At 49.0% G+C, this 27,914-nt stretch overlaps 1 protein-coding gene across 6 annotated transcripts in view; it reads left to right on the forward strand.

The window, feature by feature from the left end:
- Positions 1-1,638: 1,638 nt before the first annotated feature.
- YAP1 (Yes1 associated transcriptional regulator) overlaps positions 1,639-27,914 on the forward strand; it is a 111,197-nt gene continuing 84,921 nt past the window's right edge. For 2 of the 6 annotated variants that reach the window (XM_059179248.1, XM_059179254.1), the window contains exons 1-2: positions 1,639-2,284; positions 6,101-6,351. In XM_059179248.1, the coding sequence (XP_059035231.1) occupies positions 1,952-2,284; positions 6,101-6,351 (584 nt within the window). In that variant the 5' untranslated portion in view covers positions 1,639-1,951. The remainder of the gene's footprint in view (positions 2,285-6,100; positions 6,352-27,914) is intronic. The other 4 variants (XM_059179215.1, XM_059179231.1, XM_059179239.1 and 1 more) reach the window with 3 other exon arrangements.

Consider the following 27,914-nt stretch of genomic DNA (forward strand, 5'->3'; position numbering starts at 1 on the left):
TCACAACGGGCAGTCCGTGAACATGGGACAATGACAGCTACTGATGTCCACACAGAACTCACCGCATGCCCCCAAACTGGGCTAAGGGCATACTTTTCACCCAATAACTCATTTCAGGACCTAACACATGAAGCAGATGTTATTACCCCAACCCCAATATTAAAGAAACTAGAGAACAGCAAATCAGTCATAAGTCCAATGTCTCACAACTACTAAATGGTCAAACTGGGATCTGAACCCACATCTCTCAACTCTGGAATCTACAAGTTTGTGCTTAAACAGCCCTGACATCTGGGGTTGGGACTGTGGAGAAGTCTGAGATGCAGACAGGGGCTCACTAAACCACAGAGCCTTCACCGGGAAAGCAAGTTCCAGAGTCGTTGGCTAGAGTCTTTTTTTTTTTTTTTTCCCCCAGCTTTTATTTATTCGAGAGAGAGAGATCACAAGCAGGCAGAGGCAGGCAGAGAGAGGAAGGGAAGCAGGCTCCCCCGAGCAGAGAGCCCGCTCCGGGGCGCGATCCCAGGACCCTGAGATCATGACCTGAGCCCAAGGCAGAGGCTTAACCCACTGAGCCACCCAGGCGCCCCAGTTGGTTAGAATCTTGCCTTACAATCTCCAGATTTCTGGAGCCTCTCTCCTTCAGGCCCTGCCCTGCACACAGAGGGATCCAGATCCCTGTTCAGAATTCTCCTGGGCATGTCCCGGCTGGAAGGAGAGATTATCTTTCTGCTCGGGAGCCCTTCAGTTGCTCAATCCTCTTTACACATCTGCTTCACTAGCATTACAGACAAAATCATTAAAAAGCTAGATTTCTCGAGCATGGGCTAACCCCGGAGCTTCAAAGAGTGCTGTTGCACAACCCGCGACGATCCTGAGCTCGCTCAACCGCTCAGGGGCCGAGCTGGACGGTCTGCGAATTACGTCTCAGTAGAGCCGCTTTTAAAAACAGACCAGAAGGCATGAACTTGTATGAATTTGTAAGAAAACTCGCAGGGGAGCAAGGGTGGCTCGGTGTGTAAAGCCCCCTGCCTTTGGCCCAGGTCATGATCCCAGCGGACCGAGCCTCCCGTGGGGGCGCCGCCCCTGCTCCCCCGGCTCCGGCTCGCTCGCGCTCCCAAACAAACCAAATTCTGAGGAATCGAAGAGAATAAAAGCAAACGTCCACGGCCGCCGCGCGGGCAGGGGCCTCCTTGCAGGTGGGACAGAGACCCCGCGCAGGCGCTCGCAGCCCCCAGCCCCGCCCGGGGTCAGGCGAGCGGAGGAGCAGGAGAGCAGCAGGTCCGCAGAGCCGCCCTTCCGCCGCCAAGGGGTCGGGACCGGGCCGCGGGCTCCAGGGCCCGCGGGAGAAAGTTTTCCCTTTCCGGCGGCCCAGCGCTGGCCTGCTGTCCGCGGGGCGGACGCTGCTCGGGGCCGGGGGTGGGGGGCGGACGGGGGGCACCGCGCCCCCCCACCGCCCGGCCCGCCGCACCTGGGCGCCGCCCGGCCGCCCCGCCTCCCCGGGGGGCCGCGCGCGCGGGCGGCCGGGTCACGTGCGGCGGCGGCGGGCCGGGCGGGGCGGCGGCGAGAGCGCAGGAATGCGGCGGCCCGCGGGGGAGCGTCTCTGCGCGCGCCGGCGGCGGACCCGGGGCGGGCGGGCGCGCAGAGGAAGGAAGGGCCGCGAGGAGGCGGGGCCGGCGCGCCGCTCGGGCGGGCGCTTCTCTCAACTTTAGTTTTGGCGTCGGCGGCGAGTTTCTCCCTCAGTCGGGCGCAGCCGCCGCCGCGGGAAAGAAAGGGAGGAAGGAAGGGGCCCCCGGAGGAAGCCGGGCAGCGGGGGAGGGGAGGCCCCGTGTCCGTCGGGGCAGCGCAGCGGCCGGGGGACAGCGTCGGGGGCCGCGGGGCGCGGGCGGGCCTGCGGCGCAGCCTCCCCCCCCCCCCCGGCCGCGACTCCAACCCCGTCGCCCGCGTCGGCAGCATGGATCCCGGGCCGCCGTCTCAGCCGCCGCAGCCCCCGCCGGCCACCGCGCAGGGCCAGGGGCCGCCGGCCGCGCAGCCCCCCTCGGGCCAGGGCCCCGCGGCGGCGGCAGGGCCGCCCGCGCCCCCGGGGTCGCAGGCGGCGCCGCAGGCCCCCCCGGCCGGCCACCAGATCGTGCACGTCCGGGGGGACTCGGAGACCGACCTGGAGGCGCTCTTCAACGCCGTCATGAACCCCAAGACGGCCAACGTGCCCCAGACGGTGCCCATGCGGCTGCGGAAGCTGCCCGACTCCTTCTTCAAGCCGCCGGAGCCCAAGGCGCACTCCCGCCAGGTAGCCGCCCCGCCGGACGGGCCGGGCCGCGGGGTGCTCGGCGGGGGGGCGGCGGGAGCGCCTCCCGAGTCCGGGGCCGAGATTTGTTTTCCCTCCGAGTCGCTCGGCGCGGCCCCGGCCCGGGGGGCGTGCTTTCCCCGCTCCCTTTCTTCCTTTCTTTCTTCCTGGGGCTCCCGGGAGGTTGGCGGGAGACGCGGGGGAGGGGGAGGAAGGAAGGCGGGGGGGGGGGCGGGTGGGCTCGCACAATGTGCGCGCGTCCGCGCCCCGCACCTCGGCCGCAGCCGCAGGGACGGGGACGGGGGTGGGGGGCGGGGTAGGGGCGGAGGGCGGGGGGGGGCCGGGAACGAGGGGCGGGGGGGAGGGAGGGAGGGAAGGGAGCGGTGGGGGAGGGGAGGGGAGCGGGGGCCTGGGGGAGGGGCCGCTGGCCTCCGCGAGGGGTGAGTGACCCGTGGCGGCCGAGCCGGTGGCGGGGAGCCTTGGGCCCCCTTTCCTGCGGGGCCTCTGCGGCCGCGCGAGTGTCCTGGGGAGTCAGATAATTGTTCTCTTGTTCAGCAGGGTTGACCAGGGTGGGGGTTGGAGCGGTGCGTGGACTTTCTGGCTCTTTCTCCGCTCCCGAGAGCGCCCGGCGCCTTCTGCGGGCGGCGTCCAGGCTTTCCTGGAAGGCGCTGCGGGGTCAGCGCCCGTGCGGGAGGAAGGGGGGGGTGTCCGTGCGGGGACTCAGGGGGCGCCCTCGGGGAGGGGACTCGGGGGACCGGCTCCCGGGGCGGCAGTGGGGAGTCTGGGGCTCCTGTGGGGACTAGGGGAATCGGCACTGGGTACGGCTGTCTCCCCGAAGGGGGAACTGAGCGGGGTACTGGGGGTCGGGGCCCCTGCGGGGACTCGGGGGACCGGCTCCCGGGGAGGGGGAACTGAGCGGGGTACTGGGGGTCGGGGCCCCTGCGGGGACTCGGGGGACCGGGTCCGGGGGGGAAAACACTGGGGACGGCTGGTCCCCGGTGGGGAATTGAGGGGGACTGGGGGGTTGGGGCCCCTGCGGGGACTCGGGGGACCGGCTCCCGGGAGGCGGGAACACTGGGGACGGCTGGCTGCCGGGGGAGACTGAGGGGGGACTCTGGGGTCTGGGGCCCCGGCGGGGATTCGGCTTCGTGGGGGGACTCGAGGGGCGCCTCCTGGGGGAGCGCGTTCGCCGCGCGGGGGAGCGGGACCTCGCGGGGCCGTGGGGCCGGGGCCGGGGCTGCGTGGCGCCGCCGCGACCCCGCGCGCTGCTGGGGAAGCGATGACTAATCGGCGGCTCGCCCTGGCTCTGGAGTCCGCCCGGGGGACGGAGCGCGGCCGCGGCCGTGGCGCAGGGCGCCCGCTCCGTGGCCGGTGCGATCCGGCTCCGGGGAGAGACTGTCGGGAACGGGTTCGCGCTCCCAGCGCTCCCCCACATCTGTTTGCTTAGGCCTGGCTTGCTGCTGCTTTTTCTTTTTGAAAAGAACTTGCTTGAGGCTAAACTTGAGCATAGGAACTTTGCCCAAAAGTTAATTGGTTTTCCAAATACTACGATGCAGTTGGTCCAGTCGGGCTGAAACTTGAGTGGGAAGAAGAGTGAGCGCCCCCATTCCGCTTCCCCTTCCGCTCCTGCTTGCCAGGCCTGTTGTGCGCCCTCCTGCCGCAGACCCAGGGCTTTGGGAACCTGCTGGCGAAGGCCGGCTTGGGGAGCAGGAAGGAGAATCCGGGGAGCTGCCGGCCTGCGCAAAGCAGCTTGGCGGAGGGGGGGGGGGGCTTTTCCTTCTCCCAGGCCTCGAGGTGGGTCCCTGGAGTCATTCCGGGGAACCGTGTGCTGGCGACACAGTCGGGTGAGCGCTCCTCGGTAGGGTTTGAAAGCAGAAAACACGTAGGAGAGTGAGTTTCTCATTTTGTGGCATCTGTAAGCCATGAAGACCCACAACTGAAACGTTGCAAAATTCTAGTAAATAATCACAAGAATTATGTCCAGCAGTTTATGGATTCATACTCTATTCATAATCTCTAGTTTTGTTTTTAATAAGTTTCTGAAGGAGGGGTTGCGCCTCTGTAAGTTTGATTTTTATTTCTGGTAGTGATGTCCTAATTCGGGTTTATTCTGATTGGAAACTCAGCAGTGTGGCTGATTTTAAGGCATAAATGCCTCTGCTGATTGCTTCTAGTCTCCAAGGAAATTTTTTTTTTTTTTAAAGATTTTATTTATTTATTTGACAGACAGAGGTCACAAGTAGGCAGAGAGGCAGTCCGAGAGAGGAGGAAGCAGGCTCCCTGCTGAGCAGAGAGCCCCATGCAGGGCTCAATCCCAGGACCCTGGGATGGCGACCTGAGCCAAAGGCAGAGGCCTTAACCCACAGAGCCACCCAGGTGCCCCTCCAAGGAAATTCTTACTTTAATAATCAAATCCTAATTCTAAAGAGGAATTTAGATGGCTGTGCTGGATCATGAATGGTGTGTATGTGGGTTATAAATACTACTGTCCACAGATGGTTGGCTTAGGGCCATTCGTGTTTTATGTATGTACATACATACACATGCACACACGTACGAGAGAAGCTCTCACTCATGACCGAACTGAGGCTCTCAGAGGTTGGTATCTGTTCACTGTCACAGTAGCCTGTGCAGACTGGAACTCCCATCTTTGGGGTCTGGATGCAAACGTTTTTCTGCCCTTACATCATTGTGGTTACATGTGTATATTTTAGTTGCAGTTGAACTGTTCTCATTTTTTTCATCTGCATAGGAATACATGGTTGGGTTTTCATTTCATTTGATGTCTTAAGATGTCTTAAGAGCATTTGAATGATTCTGAATCTCTTGCTTTCATTAAAAATCACATAGTTTGGTATTGGCCCATGCCGTTGGTCCATGGTGAGAAAAAAATAGCAGTTGTCCAGTGTTTAGGGTTTGGCCTGGAAAGAAACATTAACTACTTAAAAACTAGCTGAACAAGAAAAGAGAGAGGATATAGTTACCGTATTCCTTAGGTTGTGTTATACATGGGACATTTCAGAACTCCGAATAGCCCCTATACTACCCAGGTCTTTTTAGAAATTAAGTTTTAGGGGCACCTGGTGGGGCTCATTCGGTTGGTTAGCCATCTGCCTTCGGCTCAGGTCATGATCTCTGAGTCCCTGGATCTAGCCCCGAGTGGAGCTCCTTGATAGCTGGGAGCCTGCGTCTGCCTCTGTCCCTCCTCCCACCCCTACTCGTGCTCTCTCTCTCAGATAAAGTCTGTTTAAAAAAAAAAAAAAAAAATTAAGTTGTGGGGCAGCTGGGTGGCTCAGTCTTTAAGCATCTGCCTTCTGCCTTCAGCTCAGGTCATGATCCCAGGGTCCTAGGCTGCGTCCCCATGTCAGGGTCCCTGCTCAGCAGGAGGCCTGCTTCTCCCTCTCCCTCTGCTGCTCCCCTATTTGTGTTCCCTGTCTTTGGCTATCTCTCTGTCAAATAAATAAGATTTTTTCAAAAAACATTACGTTTTAAAATCCAACATACTGTAGAATAATGTTCCATTCATTTTGTTCTGATTTCCTCTAGAATATACAGAAGGCCCATCTAATGTGTGCTACATAGAGCTTAACTTAACACGGACTGCTAATCTGTAAAGTTATAAATGTTTGTGCGAGTATACTTTAAAATCACACAAACCATTCAAAAATACACACCTATTAACCTATATTCCTTTGTGTCAAACTTTAATTTTTGCATTTGGTACTTAGACATTTGGTTGCCATGAAATCCTGTCAAAGATTAAAGAGACCCTCTTTAAAAATAATTTCTAAGAAATTTTTATCTTATTCTTCCCAATAGGCCAGTACTGATGGGGGCACCGGAGGAGCCCTGACCCCACAGCATGTTCGAGCTCATTCTTCGCCTGCTTCCCTGCAGCTGGGCGCCGCATCCCCAGGGAGCCTAACGCCCACCGGGGTGGTCTCGGGCCCAGCAGCGACCCCCACCGCTCAGCACCTTCGACAGTCTTCTTTTGAGATCCCTGATGATGTCCCTCTGCCGGCGGGCTGGGAGATGGCAAAGACGTCCTCTGGTCAGAGATACTTCTTAAAGTGAGTGAACATTGTGGAAGGCTCAAGAAAGTGGTATCAGGATATAAAAGTCATTTGTTTGTATGTATTACTTGATGTCAAACTTAGTTTTATCCTAATATAGAGATCCGTGATATGTACGTATGTATACACATGCACACATAATTTTTTTTTAATTTAACATGTAATAATTACTTGCTTCAGCTTGGGTTATATCTTAAAAGCTTGATTGATTCTTGGTTCAGAGTCTTTTCATAATCTTTTCTTTTGTGGCAATTTGAATATTCTCATTTTGACTTTGTTCCAAATCTATTAATTAGCTTAGCTTAAAACTGAAAGAATACTAGGAAACGTTTTCAAGTTTTGGGAATTACAGGCTGACATCTCTTTAAATGAACATTTTATTGGCAGAGAAGAACTACAAAATAAGTAGTTCTTCTTTGGGAGTCAGATTTTACAATAGTCGAGGTTGTCAAATGACACATCCTTTAGCCGCTGTCTGATGTGATGGATCCCCCCCCACCAAATGTAAAGAGAACTAGGAGTTTTCCTGTTTATACAATCGCTCCACAGCAAACTTCTTTCAAGTTAGCAGGTCCTCAAGACAGAATCCTCTTCTGGGAAAACAAAAACAAGGCCATTGTGGTATTTATTTTTATGAGACTTCTTGTCTTTAACAAAATGGCAAAATTTCATTCAGACTGAAAAGATCAAAGTTTTTATCCTTTCTTACTTTGAATTTGTAGATAATACCTAAGTGTTTTTATCTGGCTTTTTGGATTTAAGTGTATAAAAAACTTTTTCTCTAATTATAGACTGAAACTGATGTTTTTTAAAAGTTGCTTGCTTCTTGTTGTTTAATCAGGTTGAGATAATAAAGTGAAAATAAAGTCTTGACAGTCGACTTGTCGGCAAATGTAACATCTGTTTATTAGATCAGATAATACAATTAGTGATCTGTTTCGTTGTGTGAGTCTTAGTATATTGCTTGTCTTCTGGGGCAGTGGTGTGTAATGTAACATAGGGTTTTCAGAGAGGCTTGCTTAGAAGAGTAGAGAAAAAAAGTTTCATCTTCAAAGTTTCTACCCCTCACCGTAACATTTTTCTTCTTTTTAAAATTCGTTTTCTGATGTCCTGGTATCCATTTCAAAGGGTCAGGTTTCAGCCAGGACAGTAAAGGGCCTGAAACTGGAAAGTCCACACAAATCTGGCAAACTCATCTGCATGAGCAAGATCATTTGTTCTCAAGCAGAGGGCCAAAGTCCCTGATTGAAAGAGCTGCTAGCTGTGAGGGATGTGCCTTGAAGGGACAGACCAGGTCCTTGCAAGGAAGAAGAAAGGCTGTACTTTTTTGAACCTCTCCCTGCTGGGTCACCCTGCTGACCTGGGGAGGTTTTTCAAACAGCTTAATAGCATGCTTGCCTCCTTTCTTTGGTTGATGCTGTAGCTAAAAGTATGAGGTTAAAGAGCAGCGGTTTTGTTCTTCTTAGTCTTTTGTATCTTGTAACAGTTGCTTACAGGTGACATCTGCCTACATTTTCGTTATTTTGAGTGATCTTGTTATTTTGACCTGAAATAAATACTCTGTGTGTCCATTTTAAAAAGTTTCCAGTGGTTTTTCCTCTGAGAGGAATGTGTCTCTTAATGATATTGATAAAGGGTAGATAAGGAAGGGTAGACACGTCTATACCACACTACCCAAACACCCAGTTGAATGGGTTTGTAGGGAAGGTAAACCAGGCCAAAATGATAGGGAAAGTTATGCCATGTGAAAAGTGGTTGTAGGGGGTGCGGAGAAACTTACCTGGGAAAGAAAAAAGAGGAGAAAGAAAACGTGATTGTTCTTACCAGATGGAAAGGAGAAAATTAAAAAAACAAAAAGCATGGCTGTTCTTTAGGATTTGGGGGGGATTTTCACATAGAAGTTAAATTGGGCTTATTATATGATAAGAAACACGAAAATTTGGGACTCCATGGACAAATTTTCTCATATCAGACCTTTCAGAAATACAGGAATTTTTCCCGAGGGATAGGTGAAACCATGGATTAGTTGGTAGTTGTGAGGAATTGTAGAGGGGCCCCTAAATGTTGGTTTGTGGACGATGGCTACTGTGCTTATAAAATTCTGTATTCTTCTAAAGGGTATCTGCTTTATGAATAATATGTAATTTGGAGAAGTTACAAAAAGTTTACATCCAGTTGTTTGCTATTTTTGTGATTTTATGGGTTGTATCAGTTTCCATGAATGACTTATCTTTGTGTACTGCACAGGTAAATGAGATCATTGGTATCTGTCCTGACAATGAGTCAAAGATGATGGTAAATGAACCTTCTTTTGGAGCCAAATTCCTGTTGTCTGAATTCATTTTTATCCTGGTTGTGATGTTCCCAAGTCAGGGCTCTTTTGGGGACCAATATTTATATTTTTCTTGTGTCTGCAGAAGATTCTGTTGCCATCAAGATGCAGAGTGCAGATTTACAGTAGTTACTTTCTGCTCTTTTAATAATGAAAAATTGTATTTTACTACATAGACTTCTTTATATACATCTTTTTAGATAATCATTGGAACTAAGTTTTAAGTTACAAAGTATACAATTTTTTTTTTTTTTTTTTAAGATTTTATTTATTTATTTGACAGGCAGAAATCACAAGTAGACGGAGAGGCAGGCAGAGAGAGAGGAGGAAGCAGGCTCCCTGCTAAGCAGAGAGCCCGATGCGGGACTCGATCCCAGGACCCTGGGATCATGACCTGAGCCGAAGGCAGCGGCTTAACCCACTGAGCCACCCAGGCGCCCCAGCAATTTTTTGAGGTTTATACTTGGCATGAAGAAATCTGTGAATGGTCTAAACATGTAAGGTGATATAATTTGATTGAAAATGTAGAAATGTTGACTTTGGAAACCATTTGTTGCCTTGTGACCGTAGGTGGGCGACTTTCTGAAGCCCGTCAGCCCCTCTTCTAGTTTCAAAGCAGCGTAACTACTGAAGGGTTACAGGCAGGTGATCATTACTATTTTTGAAGCCCTCCGTAGCTCAGTGAGATCTGGCGAAAAGATGTTTCTTAGCCTGGCAAGTGGTAAGGTAGGAATCCTCATTTATCACCAACACGTATTTGAGCTCTGGTTGGTTGTGAAGTATGTGAAAAATTCTGCGTGTTACGTGTAATATTTGTGCTCAAGAGTTTACTGTTTTAAAACTCATCTTATCAACATTGTATATGGAGCTTCTGTTTTAAAGGAATTCTTCTCTGTATTACTCTGAGAACTATTGCCTTCTTCAGCTGTCTTACAGTTTTCCTGCAGGAAATGGTTCTTCAAGTAGGTGGCCAACAACTTCCTATTTCTTTATAAGCTGCTGAATGACTTCCTGAATTAGTATTCTATAATATTTCTGGTTACAAGGAGTGTTTTTTACTTCTCAGATTTTATTTTACTGAATTTGATACCTTGTAACTGTTAATGGTAATAGTTAACAAAGAACTTCTTGTACATAACATACCATATAGAATTATGATATGGTTTAAGGAATCTCAGTGATCTTAAACATTTGTAAATTTGCATTGCCATAATCACGTTCTTCTAATTTTTAAAGATGTTTTGCTTCATTTCTCTCGTCATTCTCTGAATAACTGGTCACAGTGTTTAGTCCTTGAAGATTGAAGGTTTCTTGTGGCTGTGATTTGATTAAAAATTACACTCAGTGTTTTGATCCACATTTCAAAAAGGTATTTTTCCAGATATTGTCATCATTGCACAGCCTATAACTTGGGCTGTATTTCAACGTTAAATGAACTTGAATTGCAGATGTCATTGATCACTGTAATTGATTGCTTCTTCTTTTGCTACGTTATTTCAGAAGTGAGTGTTCCACTGTCCTAATTAAAGCTGCCTCAGAAATGTCTTGATTAAAGGAGATGATTAAACCATTTCCTACTATAATTTGACGTGTGCGCCTCCTACCACTTGCCCAGTTGGTGACTGGAAACGCAGCACATGTTACCATAGTACAGAGTGGATGTTTGAGAAAGGAATGTCTTCAGAGAGAATAAAGGTACCCTGTTTTCCGGTTTCTTGATAGGACTAGGGGAACCCCAACGACTTCCCATTAGAAATGGGAAGCTTGTGATCTTGCCATCGAATGTTCAGTAAGCTGCAGGAAGGAAACAGCTGAGGTCGCCCTCACAGAGTGTGTGCTGGCTGAGGGGAGGGCGGCGCGGAGGTGCAGGCGTGTTACAAGCTCTGTGCTTCCTCTCGCAGCCGCTGCCATAATCTGGAGTGGGGAGCCTCAAGGTAAGGTCCTTGTGTGACCAAGAAGGACGGCCAGGGAGCTGCGCGCCCTGAGAAGACGTGCGGCTTGGGGTGTGCGGCCCCGAGGGCTTCGCTCAGTGCAGGTCTGTGCTCGGCTCATGGGCCAGGCCGGAGGGTGGGCTTGGCTGGAGGGTCGCTCCGGGTTGAGCTTCCCATGCATCTGGAGGTGCCTCCAAGGCCCAGCAGTGCTGGGGAGGACCTGCCCACCCCCCGCCTCCATCTGGGAGGTGCGGGTGAGGCGGGGGTTGTCCTCCTCTGTAGGGCTGTGGGGTTGTGTTGTACACTTACAAAATTGTGCTCCCTCCTCCTCCTGTTCCTCCTCCAGGTAGCAATCAGGTGGTGGATTTTTAGTAAAGTATTTTCTTTGATTATAAAAGTGAAGTGTTCATTAGAGTGATTTGGAAAATTCAGGAAAGGAGAAACTAGGGGCAGAAGCACTTAGATTCTGCCAAGGAGAGGAGTTTGAAGAGTCTCATTATCAGCCTCACTTATAAACTTGTGTTTTGATGTTTAATTTTGAGGGAAATAACATATACATAGATTGAGAGAGTCCCTTAGTACTGTAAGGTTAAAAAGAAAAAAGGCACTTCTGGCCCACATTTCTCTATCTCTGGCTTGGATAATTCCCAGGCAAACGCTTGGAACTCCTTTGCGATCTTTCCCCTCTCCCACATACTTAAGCAAACTCCATATTTATAAAATGTGCGGCACTGCTGTTTCTTAAAGTTTCTGCATCTCCTAAAATTCTTCTTTCCTTAATCTCTCTAGTATAATTTCTGTAATTTTCTTGTTAGGTACTTTTACAGTGTTAAGGCTCTTTCTGACTTGCATGAAGCTGAACTGTATAATGTATATGAGTTTCTGAACAGCTTTGGTATTTTCTTGGAATTGTTAATGGCCTTCTTTTTTCTTTAGTGTTTCTGTTTTGTCCCCTTGAAAACAACCCCGAGTCCTTCCTTTGTCTTTGGGCTCTGGATTAGGATGGTTGCTTCAGAGTGGGGGGCTCCCCTCCATCTCCTCCTGGCAAGTCCCCCGCAGGGAACGTTGTTGGCTGTTTCTCTTGGTTTGCCCACTCACACAGTTGTCTCGTCCTTCAGGAATTTACTGAGAAAAGGGATGTATGGTAGGTAACTGCGCTGAGATCCTCCGTGTCCAAAAATAATTCTGTCTGTTGACATTTGATGGGCAGTAAGTTGTAGAATTCAAGGCTAAGATGATTTTCCCTTGGAGCTTTGAAGGCAGTGCTCCATTTTATTTTAGCTTCCAGTTTTCTTAGTGAACAGTTAGACCCATTTTGGTTCCTCTGGGGATTTTAGTATTTTTTTAATCTTTTGGTGTGTGGGGGGGGTTCTTAAATTTAAAGATATGCCTTGGTATGTACATTTTTTTATTCAGTTTAAGGATTTCATGGCTTAGAAAGTCAGGTGTCTCTTTTAAGTCTGTGGTGCAGGTGCCCAGCTTGTCCCTGGGTTCTGGGAAAGATTTCTTTCATCCATTCTTGGATGACTTCTTCCAGTCCCTTCTTCTTTTTCTTCTCCTGGAATTCCTGCTTATCAGAATAACTGTTTAATTTTATCTTCTCTGTTTTTCTTCCTGTATGCTTTTGTTATACCTTCCGGAAGTTTCCTTTAGCTTTCAATTTTTTTTTTTTTTTAATATATTTATTTGACAGAGAGATCACAAGTAGGCAGAGAGAGAGGGAGAAGCAGGCTCCCCACTGAGCAGAGAGCCTGATGTGGGGCTCGATCCCAGGACCCTGAGATCATGACCTGAGCTAAAGGCAGGGGCCCAACCCACTGAGCTACCCAGGCACCCCAAGCTTTCAATTTTTTAATCATTGTTTTGTTTGTTTTTTTCCCAGAAGCTCTTCATCATTCTTAATTTCCAGAGATTCTTTTTCTAAGGTCATTGTTCCTTTGCGATTTTTAATAACATGCAGTTCTTACTTCACGGACGCAGTGATAGAACATCTCTCTGGGGATTTTATAGTGGGTGTGGTTTTTTGGTTTTGTTCTTTCCTTTTTTTTTCTGAGTATAGTTGACATAGTGGGTGTTTCTTTATTTTTTTTCTTAAGATTTTATTTGAGAGAGAGCATGAGCTGGGGAAGGGGCAGAGGGAGAGGGAGAAGCAGACTCCCCGCTGAGCAGGTGGGCCCACGCGGGCTGGATCCCAGCAGCCCAAGACCATGAGCTGAGCGGAAGACAGACGCTTCACCGACTAAGCCCCCAGGCGCCCTATTTTTTTGTTGTTGATATATATTTTTTTCTTCTTCTGTTGCTTTTAGAGTCATATAACTGGGACCAACCAAGTCCTCAAGTTCTGCAGGGCCCTAAATGTCCCTTCTCCTGTAGTGGCCGGTTTCTGCAGATGAAAGCCTGCCGTCCTCTCCCTAGTGAAGAGCACTGATGGTGGTGGGTCAGACTGAGGCCTGTGTTCCAGGGCACAGTAGCTTGCAGCTTCGGGGGCTGCATCTCTGCTCTTGGCTGGGCCGGGTATCTGAAGCCAGAGCCTCTGGGTCCTTTTCTTTGTGACATAAATTTCCATCTCCTGCTTGGGCTGGGAGGAGGGTGTGCAATAGTTTTTTTTTAAGTTGTAGGTAGAATGAATTTTTGTGACTCCAATTTGTAATTATTAGGTTAACTGTGTGAAGTTGCTGCGTTCCTAAGCTTCAGCCTGTGACTACTGACAATTTCATATGACTTGACCTACATATTACAGGATCACTTTTTTTTTTTTTTTTAAGATCTATTTATTTGAGAGAGAGAGCATGAACAGGAGGGGCAGAGAGGGGGAGAGAGTGTCCAGTCAGCTTGACTCCGCGTGGAGCCCAATGAGGGGCTCGATCTCACAACCCTGAGGTCATTCTCTGAGCCAAAACCAAGAGTCCAGTGCTTCACTGAAGGGGCCACCCAGATGCCCCTGCAGGATCACTTTTTAATGAATACTTCAGTAAGTGGTATTACTAGACAGATGATAATTCAGTCACATATGTCCCCTCAGTGACAGTTGTGCTAGTTTACGCCTTCATGTGTTAGAGGGAACTGTGTGCTTTGACAAGGAAATAGGCATTTTGCTCAGAGGGCTCAGATTCTGAAACCTTGTGCAGGGAGAGAAGCATGGAAGACCTTACTCCCGTTCCTGCCTGTGACTGTGGAGATGTTCCTGCTTGTGGGTCATCTCCTAGTTCTTTGTCTGGTGTACACGGCTGTAAAGTAAAACGGCCTCACACAATTATCTCGTGTCTTCCTCCCCCTGGTTTGCATCGGTATAGATGACCTTAGGGTAAAGAAAACATTCGTGGATATCTAAATGGCTTTGGTGTACTTGGGTTGGTTCACCCCAGAGGTATAGAACTTGGTTTTATCTTAGTTTTGGCAGGTGCTTTTCCCTGGCAAGTACTCATTTTTCAGTAGGTTATTGTAGATGTCTGTCATAAGACAACACAGAATATTTTCTACCTGTGGTTATAACCATGAAGTGGTTAGAATTTCATGCAAACTGGGTTTAGTTTTGAATAGATTCACCCACAGTAGTGACTGAGATGTGTGTAAGCCCCTTTGTCATTGACGTCATTGAATTTATCCAGATCCACTTTTTCAGGAGCCTCTGCCTTGATTAGGTAAAAATCAGTTACATATGGAAATCCTTTGTGGAAGACGAGGAAGAAAACCTTTTAAAAAAACCATGTAAAATCCTACATGACCAACACAAAACCAGACCAGAGCACTCTAGCCATCAGAGAACAGTGTGAAATGATACCAGAAAAGGGGATAAATCTGGATTGGAAAAGGTATTAAAATGTCCTATGGTGTAGAAGAATAGAACAGAATCAATGTATCTTAGTTTAAACATGTAGAGTCAAGAAGTATATTAAAAGTAGCCAAATGCTAAGGTTAGGAAAGAGCTTTAGGACTGGAGATTGCTGAGACCTGCCTGGAGCTAATCCTTACTAGTAATGGGGGTCACAGTTAAAATATACTGAACTCTCCTGCATAACTTTTTTTTTAAGGCCCTCTGGGGAAGAGTTGGCCAAAATACAGATGTTTCTGTTTTTCCTCTACACATGTTCAGACTGATATAGGTTATGCTTCCGAAATCGTGTAGTTTGGATGGGCTCCAGATGAGGTAATAGGGTCATTTGTAACCCCTCCCAGCTGCGCATGCAGACTTTCGTGTTAGGACTGCTACACCTCTCTTCTTCGGGTGACAGAATGAACGCTGTTACTAGACAGTGCTATGTGAGAGTCAAGGTCATCGTCCTCTGCTTGAAGACAAAGCATGCTCATGGGGTGCCTGTGTGTGGGTTTCCAGTTCGTGTCTGCCACACTGTAGGTGAGAACTGGCACAGCCTGTCAGTAGCCCGACTCGCTCCCCTTGTGTAAACACGGTGTGATTTTTCTCCGGAAAGATTCCTTGGTTCTGGATGGTGGGTGTCGGGTCGCTTGCATTGAAGTACTTAACTGCCTCTCTCCCTGCCCTTCTTTGTCATCGTCTTTGAGCTCAGTAGACACGCTTAGAGTCTCTTGATTTCATGAGCCACTGCCTAGTGGATTTAGGGAGCAGACGCTGTTTTAAGGGTTTGCTGCGTCCCACTCTGGAGTGGGGACCAAATTGGGGACTGTATCAGTCAGGACTGGATGGGTCCTGTTTCTTGCCTGTCATCTTGTTAGCCTTTTCCTTGCTGACTCTCTCCCTGGAGAACCTGCGGAGGCTAACTTAGCGTGAGCTCCGTGAAGGTAGATGTTCCGGCTTTGTCCCGGCTGTCTGTACCGACGACGCCGTCTGTCAGGTGCTCACTGATTTTAGAGCCTGTTGCTTGATGCCAGCCCAAGTGATGCCTGTAACCCCTGCGTGATTACTGGGCTGCTCCCCTCCATCCGAGAAAGATGCGAGAGTATTGACTTTTTGTATTCTGCAATTAATTTTAGAGGCTTGAGATTGCTGGTAAACTCAGATAACCAGGGCCGCTAGAAAAAGACGGCGTGTGTTCCGGGTGTGCGTGAGTAGTAGTTCTACTTCAGGTCATTACAGGTTTGTTCCGTGGACGGTGACTAGCTGAGTGCTTCTGAGTTAGACGAAGAGGGAGCGGACGTGTTGTTGGAAGGTGAGCCAGTGAGAAGACGCCTGGGAGTCCAGGGGAGTAGTGAGGAGGTGGCGCAGGTGGACCCTGAACAGGCTTCTCACCCAGTCCCGCGGACGCAGTTAGCTCCTCTGCGCCCTGTCTGCGGAGTGGATGAGTGGGGAGCCGAGCTGGAGCCGAGCACGGGTTTTCTGGGAGCTGCTGAAGGGTTTGCCCTTCTCCTCTTTTTTTTTTTTTTTTTTTTAAAGATTTTATTTATTTATTTGACAGAGAGAAATCACAAGTACACTGAGAGGCAGGCAGAGAGAGAGAGAGAAGGAAGCAGGCTCCCTGCCGAGCAGAGAGCCCGATGCGGGACTCGATCCCAGGACCCTGAGATCATGACCTGAGCCGAAGGCAGCGGCTCAACCCACTGAGCCACCCAGGCGCCCCTGCCCTTCTCCTCTTGAGTGACGCTTGTGTCTTTGACAGACTCCTTCCCTTCATCAAAGTGAACCTATTAACAGTTCAATCTGTACCATGACTTTGGGCATTAAAACGAACAAAACAAAAATAAAAACAAACAAACAAAACAAGACAAAAATTTCCAAAACCATAATACTTGAAAAACCATTAAGTGGTTGGTTTAATTCACTGCTTGGAAAAAAAGTTTTAAAAGTGAGGACCACCCATTACAGGAACATTAGCAAACATGGGTTCAGCCTGTGTGCACTGTGAAAGTTTAATTTGATGTTGCAGCCTATTTTAAGACTTTTTGTTGCTATTTTTTGGACAGTATTTGTTAGAAAATACTAGTTGAAAGAATGTCTTTCCATTTTTTGGGTACTGTTTAAATGCAGCTTACCTTCCATTTGCTTACACATAAACTTCATTAGCGCATGGGAAGTGAGTATGGGCCCTTTTCATATGTTATTTCATATGCTGCACAGATAGAATTCATAGTAAAGTACTATGTAAGCAATTACAGTTTTTTACTTTTTATCATTACTATTTTTTATTTTTATTTGTCTTATTTTTTAAGACATTTATCTATTTGTCTGTTTACTTACTTGACAGAGAGGGCGAGAAAGCACGGGAAGGCAGAGCAGCAGAGGGAGAGGGGAAGCAGCTCCCCAGCCAGCAGGGAGCCCGATGCGGGACTCGATCCCGGGACCCTGAGATCATGACCTGAGCTGAAGGCAGAAGCTCAACCCACTGAGCCACTCAGACGCCCCTTACTATTATTATTTTTAAAAGACTGTATGTGTTTGACACAGGGACAGAGAGGGAGGCAGGGAGAGCGCCAGCCCAAGCAAGGGGAGTGGCAGGGATCGGAGAAGCAGGCTCCCTGGTGAGCAAGAAGCCCCTTGGGGCTCCATTCTAGGATCCTGCTAACAGGACTTGACTTGAGCCTACTACAGAGGTTTAACCAACTGAGCCACCCAGGAGCCCTTATTTTATTATTATTTTTTAAAGTATCATTTATTTAAGTAAATCGCTACACCTGTGTGGGGCTCAAACTCAGATCAGATCAAGGCTTCATCAGCCAAGTCAGCCAGGCACCCCTGGTTTTTACTTGTTAAAGTTGCATTGTTCTTTCAGAAATTTGAAGAATTATTTTAATTCAACTTAAGAATTCATTTTAGACAAGCAGAATCAGATGTTTTAGTCTACTTTATGCTACCAAAACTAAACATTTGAGTGCTTGTGTTCTCAGTTTATTAAAATAAATTGTAAAACAGGGGTACCTGGGAGACTGAGTCAGTGAAGCGTCTGCGTTTGGCTCAGGTCATGATCGCAGGGTCCTGGGATCGAGCTCCGCGTTGGGCTCCCTGCTCCGCGGGGAGTCTGCTTCCCCCCCCCCGTCCCTCTGCTACTCCTCCCCCTGTTCATGGGTACTCGCTCCTCGCTCTCTCAAATAAATAAAATCCTTTTTTTTTTTTTTAAAGATTTATTTATTTGACAGAGATTACAAGTAGGCAGAGAGACAGGCAGAGAGAGAGAGGAGGAAGCAGGCTCCCTGCTGAGCAGAGAGTCCATGCAGGACTCTATCCCAGGACCCTGAGATCATGACCTGAGCCGAAGGCAGCGGCTTAACCCACTGAGCCACCCAGGCGCCCCAATAAAATCCTTTTTTTAAAAAAAATGTAAAATCGGATAGTCTGCCTATTACTGGTGTAAGTTACTGTGGAAAGTGAGTTTTACCTTTTTTTTTTTTTTTAAAGACTTTAAAATGTACTCATTAGAGCGCGCGCGAGGTGGCGGCCCTCCTGCCTGTGTCGCTGAGCCTCTCTGGCGCTCAGAGGCTCCAGACCAGGTCAGCCCAGACTGTGCTCCTTGAGGGAAGGAGCTGCAAGGCACCTTGCCCATGTGTTGTCCACCACACTTCGATGGGAAGATTTAGAACAACGATGTGCGGGATAGATGAGTTACTGTGTGGGGCCAAAAAACCTCCAGGTGGAGCACAGTCTCATTGGAAAACGGTTTCTTCTGTAAAGTGAAATCTCGTTTTTTGTGAAAGATGGAATATAAGTCGATCGGTGTTTCCTTTTGGGTTACCATCTGATCAGCCCGGTTGTTTTGAAATCACTCAGTGGGTTCGACAGAACATGGGCTTTCTGGTTACACAAGAGGGTTTGTGTTCACGAATTAGCATCTAATTCGAATCATCCTCTAAAACTTGCCTCTTGTATTTTGTCAGTAAACAGTCTCATTTTTAAGTTACTTACCTTTGGATTCACGAGGTTCTGGATCGCCATGGAGAACCGCGCCAGGAGCGAGGGCAGGAGGAGGAGCCGAGGGACGGGGGAGTTGTCTGAATGGTGAGTCCCACTTGTGGACGTGATGACCCGCAAGGATGAGGCCCGGGGCCAGTCGCTGGGCTGTGGCCCCCACACCTGTCGTCTGAGGCAGCCCTGGGGCAGCGCGGCTTTCCGAGCCCTCAGTGAACACATCTCCTATGTTTAATTTCAGAACCAAGGACTCTAAAAACAGCTTTTTTTTTTTTTTTTTAAAGATTTGGTTTATTTATTAGAGAATCAGTGAGAGAGGGAACACAAACAGGGGGAGTGGGAGAGGGAGAAGCAGGCTTCCCTCTGAGACAGGAGTCCGATGTGGGGCTTGATCCCAGGACCCTGCGATCATGACCTGAGCCGAAGGCAGAAGCCTAACAACTGAGCCCTCCAGGCACCCTAAAAACAGCAGTTCTTTTCTTCATGACTTTGAGTAGTTCATCCATTGTGATTTCTGGAAATCTAAAAGTCGAAGTTAAACAGTGAATCAGGTTCCAGCCCTGTGATTCATACTCCCAGAATGAGTAACGCGGTTAGCAGGACATCCCTAGTTGTTCTCTCGACTTGGGAAAAGGGAGGAAGTCCGTGGTGACCCCTCCATTTTTGGTGGTGGAGCTGCATTAGGCCTTCTTTCCCAAGAAGAAAGAGCCGCTATTTATGGAGCCTTTCCTCAGGCCTGCAATCTGAAGCCAGCAGAGCAGGGCTGCCTAGCAAGGCCAGGTTTCTGCCAGGGGCCCCTGCACTACCTTCCCCCTCCCGCCACCCCCCAGCCGGCAGAGCTCCGGAGCTCGGTCCTGCTGCTGCTGCAAGCCTGGAGACGAGTGGAAGCGGCTATGCGGTTGGTAGGGAACTGCACCATCCAGGAGTAACGGTGACCCCTGTCTCCGCTCCCTTGTGCTTGCTTCAGATCCGCTCTTCTGAGCAAACGCAGAATCTGCCTGGCAGTTTCGCTTAAGTTTGCAAAACAGATCCTGGTAGTTGTGTGTGTCAGAGGAATCACGATTTGATGTACACATCCTGCGGACCCAGAGTCTGTGTTCAAGAGGAGTTCGAGTTTGGATTTTATGTAGCTTCATTGCTTACCTGAAAAACATTCATTTCTCCAGAGAGTCTTGGGGTGGGTTTTTTTTTTCCCATGTGTGTGTATTTTTAAGATTTTATTCACTTATTAGAGAGCACAAGGAGTGCGCGGGGGAGGGAGAAGCAGACTAGACTCCCCACTGAGCAGGGAGTCTGACGTGGAGCTGGGTCCCAGGACCCCAGGACCATGACCTGAGCCGGAGGCAGAAGCTTAATGACTGAGCCACTCAGGTTGCTGCTTTTGGGGGTTTTTCAATAGTGGTAGAAAATAAAATAGACTTGTCTGTGGGTTTTTTGGTCCTCATTGAATGAAATTAGGTTATACAGATGTTGGAAATTATATTTGCTTAGATGACAGCAATAATGAACTGAAAATGAATGAGCTTCCTTCTTCTCAGGATAAAATTAATAGCAGTTTTATCTTCAACAGGATACTTCTAATCTGTGAATTTTACAACCTTTCTACTCTTTTATGTCAAATTTCTAAAACTTGGTAGCTTTTCTATAAAAATTCAGTCACAGTAATCTTCACCCTATTAAAAAAAAATATTTTCCCACTGTTTTGCTTTCAATTTCAGGAAGATTTTAAAGGACGGGGAAAAATGGTTTTTAGTAATGCCTGTAATTTTAATGTCAAGAAAAGCATCAATTCATAAAGTCAGGATTTATGTTATAAGAATTGAAATCTGCTTTTAATTCAAGTTCTCTGAAAGTGTTGATGTTTATAGGTATGATCATGTAGACTATTTGAGATGGGTTTCTAGTCTCAGACCTTATCTGTAGGAGATAGTATTTTCTAACTTACTGAGTCTGCAGCTATCCCCTCCCGCCACACACATCCAAAGAAATTTCTTAGTTTTGTTTTGTTTTTTCAAGATTTTTTTTTTTACTTGGTGAAGAGAGACACAGGGAGAGAGGGGAACCTGCTTGTGTTCCCTTGTGTGGAAGAGGGAGAAGCAGGCTCCCTTCTGAGCAGAGACCCCAATATGGGACTCGATCCCAGGACCCTGATTTCATGACCTAAGCCAAAGGCAGAACCCTAACCCACTGAACCTTCCAGGCGCCCCCTAATTTCTTAGTTTTTAACCTAAGCTGAGATTTTGGACATTCTGTCATTAGCAAAATGGCTTTTTCAAGTGCTTTTTGGATTTCTAGGAACTATTTTGATGAAACACAACATCTTTTCCTCCTAGAGTGTCTCTCCAGATTTCTCCTACCTCAGGTCTCCCTTATGGTCCCATCTTCTGCCTCCCATGGGCCTTGCTGGGAATCCGGTTGCACCTACAGACTTGCCACACCCCCACACATACCCTGGTGCTAGCACATAGTAACTGCTCACTAAAACTGGCTTGGGTCCCAGTCATTTCAGAAACACCCGAGTTCTTTTCCTCCATCATGCTGCCTTCTGAAGGCTTCAGCGCCCTGCTCAGAGTAGGAACAAAAGGATTGAGAGCCACAGGGTCCCTCAGGAGGCAGGGTGTGTGGGAACAGCTAAACAGTGTGAAAGGCCTGAAGTCAACTGTGTTGGTCACCCAGAAAAGGAGAGATTGCCATATTGGAGGTTCGGGGGCAGTTTGGCCTGAGGTGGTTTAGAAGGATTTTATTTTACACTGAACAGTGACCTCTTTCTTTGACTTCATTCTGTTGGTGGTTCAGTAGCTTTACATTCTGTGATTTTAGTAGATCCTACATCTGGCTTAAAACACTTTGGCCGGGGGCACCTGAGTGGCTCAGTGGGTTAAAGCTTCTGCCTTGGGCTCAGGTCATGATCCCAGGGTCCTGGGATCGAGCCCCACATCGGGCTCTCAGCTCAGCGGGGAGCCTGTTTCCCTTACTCTCTCTCTCTACTTGTCTCTCTGCCTGCTTGTGATCTCTGTCAAATAAATAAATCTTTAAAAAAAAAAACAAAAAACACTTTGGCCTCTTGAATTTCAGTTGCCTGATTGTTTGCTGCTCCCCCAATCCTGGCCCCGTCTCTGTGGCAGGACCCTTTCCAGCTCAGCGTTCTGTCTCCAGAACTTAGTGCGGGGCTGGCCTGTAGGGAGTGTCCAGTGATGTGGCCCACCGGCGGACTCACCTGCCCCAGAGCCTTGCTTTCCTCCTTGGTGGAGTTAGCGGAAAGCCCTGGGTGATCTCAGATTCTGTGAAGATCAGTGGCGACCTTCATGTGACTTCCCAGGTCTTTATATCCTATTTTTTGAAATGATGTATTTACGATGCTTTCCATTTAGCATGAAGTATACTAAGTTTACTAGATAATTAGCCGCTGTTCAGCAAAAACACTTAGTAACTTGGGCAACAGCAGGGATATTTTTAGAGGAGAGGTATTTGTTATTGTGACTTAACTGTGGAGGAAAAGGAAAGTAAAAAAGCTCGAGGCTGACATGAAGGGACTTAGGTATGAATGAAGATGGAATTTATATTCGGGGAGTTAGAAAAGACAGGGCTGACCCTCCTAGATGAAGAGTCTGACTTGTTTTGGCGTGTAGTTTTGGTAAGAATGCACACTGACTTTAAGAAACACTGGTTCTATTTAACACTGACACGTCACAAGTTGCTTCTTACCTAAAGACAGGCATCGGAGATTTAAACTTGGACTCTTTCATTTGTGTCTTCTCTGTTAGCCCAGAAGCCGCGACTTCTTGGCCACCCCTGAGAGCCGGGCCTGCGCCCCGCAGCGCCGCGCTGTCTCTGCATCTTGGGGCGCTCTTCCTCGCGGTCTGCTTGAATTTTATTTGGGCTGTTTCGGTTGTCGCTTGTAACTCAGATGTCCCCGCACGTGCGGTGGGCGGTGATGCAGTTCCCTTGGGGTTCCGGTGCCTGGCCCTTGCGTGGCGACGTGCAGGACGCGCTACTCGGTGAGGACTTGAAGACACTTCCTTTCAAGCCTGTGAAGCTTGTTTCCCGCGCCGCCTCCGGCCCCTGCGGTTCCTGCCACCCTTAGAGTCGTGGGGTTTGGAGGACCTGCTGCGGCAGCCGCGACCGCGTGTGACCCGTCTGTGCGGCCTCGGGATGTCGCGCGGGTCGCGGGCCTTCCCCGAGGGCCGGGGAAACATCCACAAACCCGTTCTGTTACGTCTGTGGCATCTCCGTAGGATGCTAGAAGTTCTGCAGTTTGCGTCCCACCGGCAGGTTCCTCTGTCTGCGCCGTGTCCCCGCACAGGTCCTGCGGTCGTGAGCGCTTGTGTCGGGCCTAATGCGCACTGGCGGAGCATGCATGTGCAGGTGCCGGGGAAAAGAGGTGCCTCGCGCCCCTTGGAAGCGTGCACCCGGATCCCTGGCAGGGAAGGAGGAGCTGCCGCGGCTGCGGAAGCGTCGCGAGTGTCACCGCACGGGCGCGCCCCGCTGAACAGTGGTCGAGGGAGCCACGGAGAGCAGGGATGGCGCCTGCTACCGGTGCCTCCAGACGCGCGCAGCCGTGCCGTCCCGCCTCGGCAGTCCCGCCGCCCTTTGCGCCCCTCCCGTGCCCGCGGCCGCCTCGCCGGGTGCCCTCCCTGTGCCGCGCGTGTGCGGTCGCCCGCGTGACCCGCCACCTTTGCAGGCAGGAGCGGGTGGTGCAGTGTCGGCGCGAAGACGGTACGGCCCGCTCGGGCATCTCGCTGCGTCTGGAAGTCGGCGATTCGGCCTAGCAGAGGACGCGTCGGTGCTGCGGCCCGGGCCGGGCCTGGCAGGGTCTCCGCAGAGGGCGCGCGCTCGTGGGGCTGGAAGCGGGAGCCGAGGGCGCGTGCTCGCGGCTGGTTGCGTCCTCCGTGGGCCGTGGGCCGGTGCCACGCAGACTGACGCGAACTGACGCTCGCGGCGCCCTGGTCGCAGAGCCCCGCTGGACGGTGGAGCGCCGGGGACACCCGTGTGCGTGCGGGCCAAGGGCGGGCGCGCCAGCTGCCGCGGGCTCCAGGCCGGGGATGGCGAGTCCCGGCGAGGCTGTTCCCGTGCTCCGGGCCCCGAGGCTGCGCCAGCCCTTTGCGAACGAAGGTGGAAAATTCATGACATTATATAAGTGTGTTTACACCCACGCACACAGAATTTTTTCCCAGCTCCGCCCCAGATTAGTTCAAGTGATAGGGTTTTTAACGGGAGCTTAGGGCTGACTGACTTCCATGGGAGGGAAGTATTTCATTATGTAACTCTAAGTAGGGAAAACAGTTTTATTTAAGGAAAGGTACCACGTTTAAGGAACTCTGGTGTTCTTTAAATTAAGATATCTGTTATGTAATTTTAAAATTATTTTTTTCTAAAGATTTTATTTATTTATTTGACAGAGAGAGATCACAAGTAGGCAGAGAGGCAGGCAGAGAGAGAGAGGAGGAAGCAGGCTCCCCTGCTGAGCAGAGAGCCCGATGTGGGACTCGATCCCAGGACCCTGAGATCATGACCTGAGCCGAAGGCAGCGGCTTAACCCACTGAGCCACCCAGGCGCCCTGTTATGTAATTTTAAATGAGGCTTACTGATTCTGCTACGATGCCTGTTTTACTTTGTGTTGTTTTTTTGTTTTGTTTTTTAAAGATTTTATTTATTTCCCTGACAGAGAGAGAGAGAGCACCAGCAGGCAGAGCAGCAGGCAGAGGGAGAAGCAGGCTCCCTGCTGAGCAGGGAACCGGATGCAGGGCTCCATCCCAAGACCCCGGGATCATGACCTGAGCCGAAGGCAGACGCTTAACTGACTGAGCCACCCAGGCGCCCCTGGATGTCTGTTTTAAAGTACAGAATCAGCTTCTGCTTTCAGGAATTCAGCCTGGTGTTTCAAATGAGAGCGTGTGTATTGCAACATTATTTATCTATTTTTGTAAAGGGCTGTTAATCGCTTGGTGCCGTGGTGTCTGAGTTGTGTGCTTGTGGATGGTCTCCATGAAATCTCTGGAATCAGCCTCTCATTTCTGCAGAAGTTTTTCCTATATTTTTAGCCCACCACCCTAGTGTGACGCTAAATGATTGAACAGAATATTCAGATGCTAGAGCTGACTTGTAATGACTCGTTACTGCACACGCTGCTGCACTCTTTGGAACCGGGGCAGTGTTCAAAAGCAAATGCCAATGTTGTTAGGAAATCTAATTCATTTATCCTACGTTTGGTCAAAACCTAGTCACTCAAACTCTTTCTTTGTTTCTCTCCTGTATCTAAGCACGTGGGCTGTTGTTTAAAGGAAGACTTAATATGTCCAGTTTGTTTCCACATTGTATCTCGAGGTTTGAAGTTTTGCAGGATACTTGGTTTTTGATGGGACTGTCATTTAATGCCACTTGAATGATTCCGCAGGAGTGTTAGCACGGGTTGTAACCTGGAGTTGTTGTGTGAAATGTGAGACTGCAGCCTCTCGATCCAGAGGTCAGGAGTGTTGCCAACTGAACCAAACTGTGCTGTTTCCTAAGAATAGAGGTACTGTGCTTAAGGATTGGAGTTCTGCTCAGTGCTTACCGTGTTCTCCAATAATTGGTCAGAATCCCAGATAACCTGGTTGGTTTTGTATATCTTTTGAGTGGACAGGCAACTGTTTCTTTGTGGGTAGGAGAGGGGAAATGTGCACGATTTCTTCAGAGTTTGGGAAGGAGTTTTAGGGGACCAGCCCCACTGGTCTGGGAGACGTGTCCCTACAGAAGTCTCTCGTGTGGAGTTAAGTCTCTGTAGTAACGTTAGCCCTAACCAGCTTGAAAAGAACCATGTCGAGGTCTTTTCATTCTTGCAGACTTAAACCCTAGAAACCATCAGTACTAAACTGAGAAAACAAGGCACAGAAAAGTGGGTGGGAAGTGTGAGAAGTAGGTTTGTCTGGGAGGCATGGAGTATCTCTGAAAGGTTGACCACATCTTTCTACGTGAGCTTGAACTGTTCACCATCCACACACAGCCTTGCCGGCCCACATTTGACAGACGGGATTCAGGGTTCTTGTCCTAAGACCCATGTTGCCTTCTGTGTATTTCTGCTTTTTCTACTTCTTTGCTTATTACCTTTTCTTTATGCTTTTCAAAATTTGTGGTGTTTTGATGTCCAGATATTTTGGAGTCTTTCAGGACAAAAGTGGTTGCAAAATCATGGTCCACCAGAGAGTTACAGAAGAGAAGGCCTGTTCTTACCTGACTTGCATCGTGAAGATAGGTCACTTATTTTTGCTAAAGTTAGTTTAGTTGGGTCTGCTATGTGAAGGAATTGGTATGCTTGGTTATAAATTAGTGAAGATGAGTACAAGCAGTGTGCAAGTCAGCGAAACCACTCACCTAGAGATGAGGGTCCAAAGCTGGGCTCCCAGTCTGCTTTCCAGCCTTGTTTCGGTTTACGGCCTTCCCCCACCCCCAGTGTGCACCCCTAGTGAGTGTGTGGGAGTTCGGACACCTGTGCCCACTGTTAGGGCTGCTCACTTGAGGAGGTCTCCTCAGCCTCTGCCCATTTTTTATTTTAGTCATTTATGGCCTGGACACTGGCCCAAATTCCTTCCTAGCCTGTATTGACGGTGTGGACCTCCCCTTGTCAGCTGCTATAGTTTCTTTCTTGTTGTTGTTTTTAAGTTCTACCCATTTACATTAGCGTGAGAATGCAGGGGCGCAGAGAGAGAGAGAGAGTTCCCAGCAGACTCCTCATGGAGCCTGAAGCGTCACCGGGTCCCAGGGCCCTGAGATCATGACCGGAGCCAAAACCAAGAGACGGATGCTTAACCAAGCCCCCCAGGCGCCCCTGAGCTCTTAGGTTTGATCAAAGAGGGTGTATGGCCCAATGAGAGAAGGCTCTGTGCTGAGACTTGTGCACACAGAGCTTGTACGCTTTGGTGGGGCTGTAGCTCTAGTTCCCCTCCTGACATGGCACCTGACCCGTGACCCCTGACGCTCACCCGGTGTTGCATGAGATCGAAACACCTCATCTGGTTCTTGCTATGTCCAGGTGAGTTTCTCGGGCATGATTTACTTACACATCCAGCCGCAGCGATAACGATGAGTAGCATTTGTCGAGGATTTATTGTGTGCCCAGCACTGGCTTATGTCCTTCCCTTGGAGCCGCTCAGTGAGTCCTCACAGCAGCTCTGTTATCTCCATTTTATTGATGTGGAAACTAAGGCCCACTTCCACCCAGGTCCTGGAGTACATGGTGACGCAGTGGGTTCCGGCTCTGTGAGGCTGGTGCGGGAGTCTGTGCTCTTAGCCCTTACTCTCTCCTGAAACATAAATGAAGCTTTAGGCAGGCATCATGCTGTGCCCTTTCAGCTGCTTCTTATACAGTCTTCATCCTAGCTCTGTGGGGGTCTGTAACGCAGTATAATAGAACACGCCCACTGGTCAGCTGCACACAGAGATTTTAGTCCATACTCTGACACTATAAAGAAATAAAGTAATTTCCTGTAAGAAACAAGTGTTGGCGAGGATGTGGAGAAAGAGAAAGGGGAACCTCTTACACTGTTGCTGGGAGTGCAAACTGGTGTAGCCACTTGGAAAACAGTGTGGAGGTTCCTCAAAGAATTGCAAATAGAGCTACCCCTGGACCCAGTCATTCCACAACTGGTGTTTACCCAAGGAGTATGAAAACAGTAGTTTGAAAAGATACATGCAACTCAGTGTTTATAGCAACATTATCTACCATAGCCAAATTGTGGAAGCAGCCCAGGTGTGTATCAGCTAGTGAGTGGAGACAGACAGAGAGACAGACACACACACACACAGAGGAATATTACTCAGCCAGGAAAAAGAATGAAACCTCGCCATTTGCAATGACATGGATGGAACCAGAGAGTATTACACTAAATGAAAAAGTTGGAGGACTAATACCATATGATTTCACTCATGTGGAATTTTTTTTAAAATGGACAAAGAGAAAAAGAGACAAAAACCCCCAGACTCTGAACTCTAGAGAGCACACTGATGGTGACTAGAGGGGTGAGTGGGGGTGGGGAGACAGGATAGGGATGAAGGGGGCACTGACTGTGATGGGCACAGGTGACCCACAGAACTGTTGAATCACTGTGTTATACGCCTGGAGCCAATACAACCCAGTATGTTAACTACTCTGGAATTAAAAGTTTAAAAATTCATTAAATTTAAAAGAGACAATAAGTTCAAATGAGAGAGTTTAGCTTTAATAGTGTTTAATTCAAAATCAGTCCTATAAAATTAAGCTTTGTATGATAACTGCCTAAGGGGTTAGGTACCCTGAGATCAGCCCTTCAGGCAGCGATAGGAAAGTCCTTATGTATGTGCACAGGGGAGATGCATTTAATGGATAAATTATGTTTCTTTGAAAGGAGAAAAATATAATTTCCTTCTATTAGGGAGTGTACATGCTAGAGTACGGAGTTAATATGATCTTTCTGGGTCTCTCCTAGCTTTTGAAATCATTACATTCGGTTGCTAACATGAATTCCTGAA

This window comes from Mustela lutreola, chromosome 1 (assembly GCF_030435805.1).
Source record: "Mustela lutreola isolate mMusLut2 chromosome 1, mMusLut2.pri, whole genome shotgun sequence".
Classification (NCBI taxonomy): domain Eukaryota; kingdom Metazoa; phylum Chordata; class Mammalia; order Carnivora; family Mustelidae; genus Mustela; species Mustela lutreola.